At 44.0% G+C, this 11,474-nt stretch overlaps 1 protein-coding gene and 1 long non-coding RNA gene across 3 annotated transcripts in view; one reads left to right on the top strand and one right to left on the bottom strand.

Annotated features, from left to right (window-relative positions):
* The window catches only part of LOC103156701 (transcription factor COE3-like), a 47,644-nt gene extending 38,346 nt beyond the window's left edge, over positions 1-9,298 (bottom strand). Inside the window, exons 1-6 of one of the 2 annotated variants that reach the window (XM_016664534.1) lie at positions 6,963-9,298; positions 4,853-5,009; positions 4,556-4,619; positions 4,423-4,478; positions 972-1,045; positions 321-389 (exon numbers count right to left, since the gene is read on the bottom strand). In XM_016664534.1, coding sequence (XP_016520020.1) covers positions 321-389; positions 972-1,045; positions 4,423-4,478; positions 4,556-4,619; positions 4,853-5,009; positions 6,963-7,084 — 542 coding nt within the window. In that variant the 5' untranslated portion in view covers positions 7,085-9,298. The remainder of the gene's footprint in view (positions 1-320; positions 390-971; positions 1,046-4,422; positions 4,479-4,555; positions 4,620-4,852; positions 5,010-6,962) is intronic. The other variant, XM_007578846.2, reaches the window with a different exon arrangement.
* LOC107833987 (uncharacterized) lies at positions 2,921-5,515 on the top strand. The gene is made up of 4 exons (XR_001659749.1): positions 2,921-3,229; positions 3,373-3,436; positions 4,872-4,984; positions 5,226-5,515. It is a non-coding gene; the product is annotated as an uncharacterized LOC107833987 (long non-coding RNA).
* Positions 9,299-11,474: the final 2,176 nt, after the last annotated feature.

Genomic DNA, 11,474 nt, shown 5'->3' with positions numbered 1-11,474 from the left:
TAGTGTTTCTGTGTTTTAGTGTTTCTGTATTTTAGTGTTTTAGTGTTTCAGTGTTTTAGTGTTTCTGTATTTTAGTGTTTCTGTGTTTTAGTGTTTCAGTGTTTTGACATCAGCTGTTCTTGTCATTTTCTTGTTCTCTTGCAGCTTCAACATGTTGATGATGCTTTTAATGGTTGTCGTTTTTTCTCAGAGAAAATCTAGACTCCAGCTGTGGAATTATTTCTATTTCTGTCATGACCAGCTAGCTGGTGTGTGAAGCAGCAGCGGTGAACCACATGGTAGCATGTTATCAGCCGTCTGTGGGTGTGTTGAAGCACTACCTGTCGATGATGACCGGGTCTGATGGCGTCTCGTTCCTGTTTCCACAGCTCTTCTTGTCGCAGCAGCGGCTAACACAAAGAAGGACAAACAGCTCCATCAGATTAATCTTTAAAGAAGATGACCTGCAGACTGGCAGGCCTCTCTTCAGGAGGTCTTTGGCTTTACCAAAAAACAGTTAACATGCCAGGGTAGATGGAAACATTTACTGAACAAGTTCTGATGTAGGAAACGCTTAACTGGCATATTTGTGCCTTTCCAGGGTAACAAAACCTAGGGAAACCCTCCATGTTTTTATTTGTTTGAATAGAAACAGAGATATTGAGAATTCAGGAAAAACTTTTCCCCAGAACTTCTCCTCTAACTCAATTGTTTTTTCTGTTCTTGTGACCCAAACATGGTGCAGAGAAGAGGGAGAGTGCTGGTACCAGTTAGGTCATAGAACGGTACCAACCAGGGAACTGACTGGCATCAGGTAACATTTGACTGGTACCTGCTGGTGTTCTGGTTCTTTACCAGTTCATTCATTTATTCCTAAGCTTTGAGTATAACTGGGGTTGGAGGTCTAACTCTAGTCTACAGGGTTTGGTTCTGGTTGTTTCCAGCTTGGAGAGCCTGTAGTCTCTTGGTCAGGTGAGTCCAGGTGTTCTTACCTGCACATGATCTCATGAGTGAGCAGGACTCGGCACATCTCTGGGTTCTTGTCCTGGCCCTCGTAGATGATGGCCTGAAATAGAGACTCGAGTTAGAGAGCAGGTTGAACCTTTGTCTCAATTAGGACTCATTGTTGGTGACTAGTGAGACTGAAGCAACAGGAAGGAGCAAGTTCCACTGGAGGCTCGAAGGAAGCAGCTGGAGCCAAACGTCTCCACTCAGAGCAGCGCTAAAGGCGCAATAAGTAAATGACTTGTTGGATTTAAGCGCTGGTGCTTTCCATTAGTGTCACAGTAGAAAGTGAAGATCACCTGCAGACTGGCAGGCCTCTCTTCAGGAGGTAGCTAACGGAGTCTCCTGCCACACAGAAACTGGTCCTGACTGCACCCCTGCAGGCTGGAGATCAGCTGATGATCAGAGCTTAAACTGATCATTTAAAGACTCCTTCCAGGAATATTCACAGGTTTCAAAATTTAAAGAGTTTGTGAATCATCTGTTGATTGAAGTGATCATGTGTATTGACTGTGATCAACTCTGATCAGACTGTGTGGAATCTGATCAGAGGAGTTTCAGAGGGATGGAGTCGGCCTGTGGCTTCAGACACAGGTTGGTCTTTCTGCTGCCGCAGGTCAGGACTCCTCCAGCAGGGGGAACTGACCGCCTGCTGGGAACAGAAATTGGTGTCTGTGCTGCTTCACACACTTGACTTTTCAGTTTTTCAGTTTCATCGCGAAGAGCTTCTGTGCGTGAGCATGAACCCGACCAGATGTTTGCTGAGGAGGTGAAACTGGAACAAACCGGTTCTGGTCCAACAGAGCCAGAGCTGAAAACCACAGAGTCAACAAACACACCACTCCATCCAATATCAACCAGTACTGACCAGAACTGACGAGTTCCAACCAGAACACACACCAACATGACCAGTACACACAACCAGTACCGACCAGAACTGACGAGTACCAACCAGAACACACACACCAACACCAGAACTACATATTAGCTCGGTGTGAGGTGAATTTTATTTTTTGTTTAAATTTAAAAAATAATAAAGTTCATGATCAGAGTCTTTATCATTATGTTTGGGGCAGCAATACTTTTTTTTATAAGACAAAATAAAATATCTGGGTTTATTTAATCCATCAGAACCAGAACCTCGAGGTTCTCCGTTCTGAGTGTCGCTGCAAATCAGCGGAGAAATATGGAGAATCTCCCCACTGGACCAGAACCGAACCGAACCGCATATTAATCTGTTACAGAGAGCAACTTACCACTGGAAAGTGTCTTAAGATGCCCTTGTGAAGCTCGGGGAACTGTTGTGCTGTTCATAGCTGTACTCTAATAATCCGACCAGGTGTAGTTTGTGGCTGCAGCAGCAGGTGTGTTTTGAATGTGCTCCCGAAACAAAAAGGCAGAGTTTCTGTGGTAAGCGGTAGTTTTCATCGCCTACCGACAGATAAGGAAACAAAAAAGAATTTGACTAAAAGCTCTAAACTTGAAGAGAGAACCCAAAATGCTTTATGTGTGCTCACTGTATTGTGTGGACAACAAGCCAGTGGAGAAAAACCCGCATCTGCATCCGAAGCAACCGAGTCAGTGAAGTAGCTAAATATGCTAGTGCGGGTTATTTGCGGCCATTTCTTCAAGTCGCCATCCCTCCCCGCATTAGCTGTAGGTAGCAGTAAAAGAATATTGCCGCATTTAAGCTGTGATAGCTGGAGTTCCCACATATTTTATAGCCTAAAACCTCTGTGGAAAGCCGGTTAGAGAGTTGCTAACATGTAAACAAATGGCGGTTCCGGGTTGCGGCGGAAGTCGCGCCTATGAATCACGCAAAGCCTCATGGGGGTTCGGAATAAAGGGATGGGGGAAAGTTTGGACATTTCCAAGGTCCCCTGACTGCCAGGGTCCCCCTAAAAGAAGATTTAAAAAAAAAATGTATTTAAATATGTTGGGGGGGCCCTCTCAATAATAACACTGATGGCTGTGTTCTTACTTGTTTTATCCTGTAAAAGTTAAATGTTACCACTTACAGACAAAAAGCAAACTTCCATATTTAGTGAACGCCCCCCTGTTTCTGATTGAAATTGTTTGTTCTGCTTTAGCGTTTGACGGCGTTTAGTAGCAGACAGAATGAGAACCACACAAATAATAACGATGCTGCTTTGAAATATAAAACAGGTTTTTAAAAAGGAGAGAGAAAAAATAAAAAGAAGAAATAAAGCATGTTAATCTGTTACACAGTTTTTCACCTTGAGAGGTGAGTGACTATCTACCTGTTAGCTTAGCGACCGACGAGTGTTAGCTTCCGTTTGTCTAACATCTCATTAGTCAAAGGAAATACTTAGCAAGATATAAATTCATATATTAAGTTGTCGTTGTACCTTTTACCACATTTACCAGCAGACGAGTCTGAGTCAGCAGCGGTCCTGACCCCCAGACCAGCCTGCCTCCTCCCGGGATGAAGGTGAGCAACTACGACATGCTAGGCTAGTTAGCATCAGAATAGCACCGGTCCAGTCTGACTGATGGGCCAGATGTAAGCAAGAACGATTTTTACAGCCGAGTGGCTGAGATATTAATGAGATAGGCACATGGACGTTATAAATAATGTGAGATCATACACAATTTGTAATTTTATTAAAGAAGAGAGAGAGAGAGAGAGAGAGAGAGGGAGAGATGAGCCAAAGAAAACATTTTAATCGTTCAAGTAATCAAATTTGACCTCATTAAATATTCATTATTTTTTCTCGCTATGGCATTGTTCTACAGAATGGAACCTATTAAAACATAATTTCAAACCAAATAAAGGTTTCAGTTAAGGTAAAAATCTAAATATATAAGCTTCTGAGTTGGATTTTTATGCCTGAGTTCAGAGGAATCAGTTCTCCAGTCCACAACCAAACCCAGCGGCTCTGTTCCGGTTCCGGGTGAGTCAGGCTGATCCGGACCCAGACAGCGGTCTGATCTGCTGTTTTCACCATAGTTTTCACTACTTTCATATGATAACATATTTTACTTTAGTTAGTCGTTTTAATTTTATAAATGTTATAGTTATTAATTTAGTGTTTCTGTTTTTTATATTTGAAGAATATTTAGAAAATATTTGTTTTGATTTTTTTTAAAAACATATAAAGTAAAATATGGTCGTTATGACGTTTTATATCTGCTTTTAACCTTGCTTCAAGTAGTGAATTACCATACAGAACCAGAACCAACAAGAACACACACACCAACAGAACCAGTGGAAATAGTGTGCAGTTCGTCCGAACTGTCAGAACTCTTTAATAAAATCAGTTCTTTGCTAGAAACATGAGAAGTAAATGAAACCACAGAAAATTTCCATTTGGTGTTCAGTGGGAAGTTTTTCTCCTGTCGTCAGCTTAAATCTCCCTGAAGAACAGGAACTTAATAATATGGAGAGGAGGAAGATGAGCTTCCTGAATCGCTCACCTGTTTGGTCATGGAGTCGATGAGTCGGACGTAGAGGTCTTGCTCCGTTCGGACACCTGAAGGCAGAAATCGGCCATGTTCATGTTGGTCTGCAGGCTTCAGCTGCTCTGTACAGTGAAAGAAGTGCACCTACCGTTGCTGTAAAGTAGCTGCAGCTTGTAATGAATCCCGTTGTTGGTTTTCTCTCCGCTCGGCTCCTAAAACAACAGAAGAAGAACGCTCATTCAGCCTGCAGTTTGTTTAAGACGCGCTGACCTCCAAGCTCACAGTTCATGTTTTTATCCATCTATTAGATTTCAGGGTGCGTTTGTTTTATAAGTTGCCAGATGTTTGGGGGTTTCTGTCACCTGGCAGGTGCATCTGCTTTTCTGATGTCCAGTGGGTGTGTTTGGTTTGTGTCACAGCTCCTCCCTGCCTTTGTCTGACTCACCTTTTCTTTCTCCACAAAGTCGACATATGTGGTGCGTTCGATCTCAACGGGCTGCCCCTGCCGGTCGTACAGCGCCAGAACGAAGTGGAAGAAATTGGATTTCCTCAGGTTGGACGGCGGCTGCTTCTCAAAGTGAGCTCGCGCTAACCCCACCCCGCTGGAACACACACGAGCAGAAAAATCACCTAAAATACTGTTTTATAGATTTTACATGTAACATAACACATTTTTATTTTATACAGTCAATTCATCTTTCATACAAAAAAGCAGCTCAGAGATGAGACAGAAACCTGCATTTATAAGAATAAAGTTCAGTTTAAATTGTGTTTTTAAAATAAATCCTCACATTTGTTTTTATCTGCAACATCTGTAGAGTATTTGCAGTGATGTTTTCAGAACCAGAATGCATTTTTCTGAAGCTTCATCTAAAACATCATCGTGACACTGGTGACCAGTAAAAATCCACCAGTTTGGAAAGCGGCTGCCGCAGCGCGGCATGAATGGAGCGCTCCTCTGAGGACAGTCTGCAGGTCGCCACACCTGGCTGCACGCATCAGAAACGTGTTTGGGATGCGCGTTGGCGCCTTTGATTAGTTTGTGTGTGGCGATGAAAGCACGGCTTCAGGTCTAGTCAAAGGAAATAAAGTTAAGAATCACAGTGGAGTCACGACTGATTAATATTCATGGAGATGAAGTCAAACTGCAGCTTCGACCCCGACAGTAAATCTGCTCCTCATTATAATATGACTGAGAACACCAGGAGCGCTTGTTTCACACACACACACACACACACACACACACACACACTTCAATATTTAATAATGTTCATGAAATATAAAAATCAGCAGTGGACACAAACACACTGAAACATTTGGTCAATAAATAATTTTAAATCCTCAGAATAAATCAGCTAAATGATTTTATTAAAACAGATATTTTAAATGTTAAATATTTACTTTAAACCTTAAAGTCATAATTGTTTCTATAATTGTTCTGGGATTAGATTTTCCATAAAGTGAATAATAAGCTGTATTATTAAAGGGTTGTGTGATTATAATAATTACTGTGCAGAATCACATTAAGGTTCAATTTGGACTTTACTGTATAATCCCAGAAATAATCAGCCGCTCACAGTCAGGTGCTAAAGAATCTTTTATTTCTCAATGTGGAAAATAATTTTCTTTTCAGATTAAATTAATTTAGATTCATTGAGGTTTTATTTAGCTCAGTGTCATTTTATTTAATGTAAACAAACACATTTGATATTCATTTTAATATTTTTACTTGAAAATAAAAAGACTGACTTAAAATAAATGTTCCTGAATGTAGATCTTTTATTCTATTTTAGTTTTCTTTTAGCTCTGCAGACCTGAATCTTTGTGTTAATATTTCAAAGGGATTTGAATGATTTTATTTATTTTAATTGAAGTTGTGTGTATTGAATAATTCAAGCTGAGGAGATGAAACGATGTTCAAACGCAGCCGCTGCAAAGAAGTCCAGCCTGCTCCACTTACGAAATAGAAATATATGCAGACTTTTTAAAATAATTAGAAGAAAAATCATTTTAATAACTTGCTATAAATGTTTTTTCCTTCACAGGAATAAAAATCATCTCAGATTTGAGGAGAACTTCTATTTTTTATTTATGTAATGTTTGTTTCCCCAGAAAAGTCCCATAAAGATTGAAAATCTCTTTTCTGGTGGAAACTGGCAGCCAAGTTAAAACGCCATAAATAAATTATTTTAAAGATTCCTCAGGAAAAACATTTACAGCTTTCTCAAAATCAAATGTATTTTTCTCTCAAATATAAAAAAATACATAAACATATATACATATTTATTTTGTCTGCATTTCAAACGTAGCACACATTCTGACCTGATCATTTTTAAAATCAGGAAAACTTTCATTTTTAATTAAAACAGTTTTTCATTTTGTGTTAACCAGATTTTTTCCTCCATTTGCAGAATAATAAATATTAACATTAAGTTTCAGCAGACGGTCAGTGGACTGATTTTGTCTGAGGAGAATGAATTTTTCCCATCTGTAAACATCGGAGCAGAGAGCTGGGACTCCAGCTCCCAGAATCCCCTGGGGCGGCAGCAGCTTACCTCTGAGCGGCGGTGTTGGCGTCCACCACGCCGGCCGAGTGCATCCAGGAGCGGACGGCCAGCGGCTCCTCCTTCAGGCCGGCCGCGGCGCCGCGAGGCAGGCTGTCCTGGATCCCAAACATCTCCCAACAAAAAAACACCAGAAGAAGAAGAGCTGGACTGCAGGAACGCAGCGCTACTGGACGGAGCGCAGCTTCAGGGCGGAAGACATTTTAATAATGGAGGACTAACAGCAAAAACTGGGAGATCTGAAAAGTTCTTTATTGGCTTCAGAACTTTCTGTTTTTCTCTTTTATTCAACTTTAGGCGATGGAAGGACAAAAAAAAGATTCAACAGTCGGCCGACATGATGAACCCGCAGAGGAGAGGAGGAGGAGGAAGAGAGGAAGAATCCTCAGAGGAAACACTTCGGACGGCGAATCGAAGCCCAGCGCTCGGCTTTTCCCCAAAGAGAGCAGCGAGGCGGCCGCCCGGGACGGACCACAAACTCTCAGCCCTGCGGCCCCACAGGACTGGACGGCAGAACCCAAAAACCCCACGGGTCTTCCTCCCAGCCGCTGACATCACGGCGGGGGCGGGGCCTGGGCGGGCCGGGGGCGGGGCCTGGACCCACAGAGGGAGAGAGAGAGAGAGAGGGGGGCAGGGGGGCGACACACTGACGGAGCAGTGTGTGTGCTGCACCAGTCCCACCAGTTACTGAACTGGTTCCCATGGAAACGCAGCGCCAGAACCCATCAGGACCTCCGAGGTCCGACGGGTCAGAGGATCGATTCTTCAAACAGCAAGCCGGACCCGAACCAGAAATAAACCAAATCAGAACCTAAGCAAACCAGAACCATCTGCACCGGAACCAAACTGAACTAGAACCAAACTGCATACGGAACCCAAACGGTTCCAGGAGAATTCTGAACCTGAGCAACAGAAGATCTCAGAGTTCTGTGAAAACCCAACAGAACCCTGACTGGTACCGCTGACCCAGAAGAACCTGAATCTGCTGATGAACCGGGTCACTGCTGGAACAACCCAGAACCGTCGCCTGGATCACGTGTTCTGGTCGTGTCTTTAGTTCTGGACGGGCCAGAGGAAGATGCCAGGACCGAATATCTGAGGTCAGAGGTCATCGCTGAAGAACCGGGTCAGAATCCGGGAGGTCCAAATCCAAGTTCTGCACAAAACCCAACGTTGACCCGGACAAGAAGATCCAGGACCCGGTTCTGTCCAGCAGCGCCGAGGTCCACAGAACCTCCCTGAGCGGGTCGGGAGGGGAGGTCCGATCGGGTCAGAACCTCTGCTGACGGCTTCCTCCATCCTTATGTTCAGACTGGAGAAACAGAACCGCGGCTGCAGCAGCCGCTGCATCTGCTGCAGCAGCCGCTGCGCCTCGTTACGTTCAGCTGATTAACTCCGAACCGTCAGACAGGAAGCGAGAAAAGGCTTTTCACAGCCGGGGCGCTCCGGCCCACCGCCGCTCCACTGGGGCCTCCGAGGCTCCGAGGGGCGGGCCGAGGAGGAAGACGAGGAGGAGGAGGAAGAGGAGGCGGAGGGCTTTCATGTTTTTCTGGAGAAATAAAAAGCTGAAGGAGAAGAAGCTCCGCAGAGGGAGACGGGAATTTATCAGAGCCTCAGGTCTACTCCAGCCTGAGGAAGAGGAGGAAGCTGAGGAAGAGGAGTTAGTTCCCAGAGTTTAGTTTGTGAAGCTTCCCAGCCTCCGATCAATCAGTCCTGATCAATACTCCGTAACAACAACATGCTGGGTAATGAGGATCAGAGCCTGCGGCTCGCTCTGCGTCGTAATAAAAAGCTGATAATTCAATTTAAACGGAGCAATAAATGAGCTGTCTGCAGGTCTGAGGAGGAGGAAGAGGAGGAGGAGGAAGAGGAGGAGGAGGAAGAGGAAGAGGAGTGCGCCGGGCCTCAAGCAAAAACCACAAATTACTCACCAGTTTCACTTTATCTGGGTTCTAATTTAAATAAAATAGTTTTTAATATTTTCTGCTTTCCCCATTTCTCTGAAGCTGCACTGAATGAATTCCTCAGATTAAATCCTGGAACTTCAGATTAATTCAGAGCAAATTATTTGGAGACAGGAATTTCATTCTGAGAATGTTCATCAGGAAAACAGAGATATTCTGGATCTGATCTCATTTCCATAAAGAGAAACCGTGTTAGTGTCGGCGCTCCATCCATCAGCTGCAGCCGGCGGACAAATTATTCCTGATTTCATTTCCCCGTCTGCCGCCGGGTCCTGCAGCCGCGCCGACAGGCTGCAGCTCCCAAATACATAAAACCAGGAAATTCTCTGACTTAAAACTACATTTTATAGAAGTAATTTTATTTCAGATAAATTTTTATAAATGTTATATTTTAATTACTTTTTATTAGTTGAAAAATGTCAATGTGACATTTAAATAAAGCTGTAAAGAATTTGAAATAAAATATTGTTTTTCTGCCGAGTGTGTGTGTGTGTGAGAGAGAGAGAGAGAGTGATGCAGCACACACACATTTGCATTTAAATAGCGACATCAACCAGCGTTCATGGCAGCACACCGGAGGGTTTCCCAGATGTCACGGCAAAGTCAGACGAGCCAGCTGTCTCTCTCACACACACACACACACACACACACTCGGTTGAGTCGGTGAGAACCACTGACTCGTGTTCAGGTTAAAAAGCAGCATTTAAACTGTGTAATCTGGGATTAGAACAATTGAACTCTTGCGTTGCTGCCAGGCTGCTTCCCTCCATCGGCGTATCGGCTGAAAGGAGCTGAGGCGTTTCCTGCGACGCAGACCTCAGTGATCTGTTGAAGTGATCTGGATCAGCAGCTGTTCAGCTCTGGAAACGTCTCTCAGGGCCGATTTCTGTAGATGGAGTCCAGGCCTCGGTCCAAACCTCCACCCTACCAGGACAAATGGTTCCCTAAAACCAAACTGGCGGACAGACGTCATTCCTGAAAACTTTCCATCGGTTGACCTGAAATTCACTGTTCAAAATGTGGGATTAAATCCAGACAGGCCTGGATCAGGACCTGGATGATCCTTCAGATGCTGCACTGCGTTCCTGAGCGAAGCTCTCTGCGTTTCAGGCGGACCCAGCAGCGCGGCTCCTGCTCTGATTAGTTCATTAGGTGAAGAGAGAGATCAGCAGAGAGTAAGCTTTGACCGTCTACATTGATATTTTACCTCTTTAATCCTGTTACCATCAAGTCAGACACATTTTCTACTCTCGTCTCAAAAAGCCACAGGAAGAGTGAAAAACTGAAACACTGAAAGCTCAAGTTTTCTTGGACAGAAGTCAGCTTGAGCATCTAGGGAAGCACAATATATTGGCACCAACATCTGTACCAGTCCGATGAATAAAACCAGGCCGATACCAACCGATATTTCTTCCCATCCTGCTGCCGTTTGTTACTGTTAGACGGGGGGGGGAGGGGCTGAATGACGACGATTCAGACGTTTGATCTAGAAGCGCAGCCAGGCATTACAGGACAGCAGCTCAGAGCAACCAGGCGCCCCACACATGCTTTCTTGGGGTTCATCATTGAGGCGTGTTTGACCCAGACCAGGCGGTTGATCAGGAGTCGTTCAGAACCCGGGAAGAACCAGATTCCAGCTTTACTCTCAGATCTTCTTTGGTATATGATCGGCTGGAGGAAACTTTCCAGCTGCATGGCAGACTTTCTTCCTCAGATGCCCGCCATCATCAGCTCCACCTCTAGATGCCAGTTATATCCTAAATCAGTGTTTTTCAACCACTGTTCCGCAGCACACTAGTGTGCCGTGGGTGATCGTCAGGTGTGCCGTGGAAATTATTCAATTTCACCTACAGTACCGTATTTTCTGGACTATAAGCTGCTACTTTTTTCCTAAACTTTGAACCATGCGGATTGTAGCCCGGTGCAGCTTTTCTGTGTATTTTTCTTCAACCACCAGGGGGCTCTCTAGCAGGAAGTGAATCATTAGAAGTCAAAATTGTAGATCAAAGAAGAACGCGTTGATTTTCATTTAGAACAACCACATGCTAGCAGCAGGCACGGCGGAGAAATGTTTTCAAACTCATATGATGCAGCTTTTAAGTTGAGGACTGTCGATCTGCCACTACAGGAGGGAAATAAAGCCGCTGCACTTCAGCTCGGTGTGAACGAAACCATGGCTAGTAGTGGCTAGCGGTGTAATCATGTAATTTTCTTACCACTAGATGGCAGTAGGTACAGAGCATTTTGCATTAAAACAAGAGAATTAGTGATCCATGAATGTTACAGACATAGACATAATATAATATGTCTTATATTATGTCTATGGTTACAGGTAGAGGTGAGAGCAAAAACATCAATATGTAGACGCCTCATGAAGCGCTGAGTCCTACGTAACTGCGTCCGCCATCTTGTATGTGGCAGCAGGGATCGGAGCTCCTTCAGTCCTGTTCTGTGTGTTTCAACCGTTTTACGAAACAAACTGGATTCATTGGCATCACCTTCCCCAGGTAAGGATGAAAGATCAGAATTACTTTGCAGC

This window comes from Poecilia formosa, unplaced genomic scaffold (assembly GCF_000485575.1).
Source record: "Poecilia formosa unplaced genomic scaffold, Poecilia_formosa-5.1.2 Scaffold493, whole genome shotgun sequence".
NCBI classification, from domain to species: domain Eukaryota; kingdom Metazoa; phylum Chordata; class Actinopteri; order Cyprinodontiformes; family Poeciliidae; genus Poecilia; species Poecilia formosa.
This window is presented reverse-complemented; position numbering and strand designations above follow the sequence as displayed.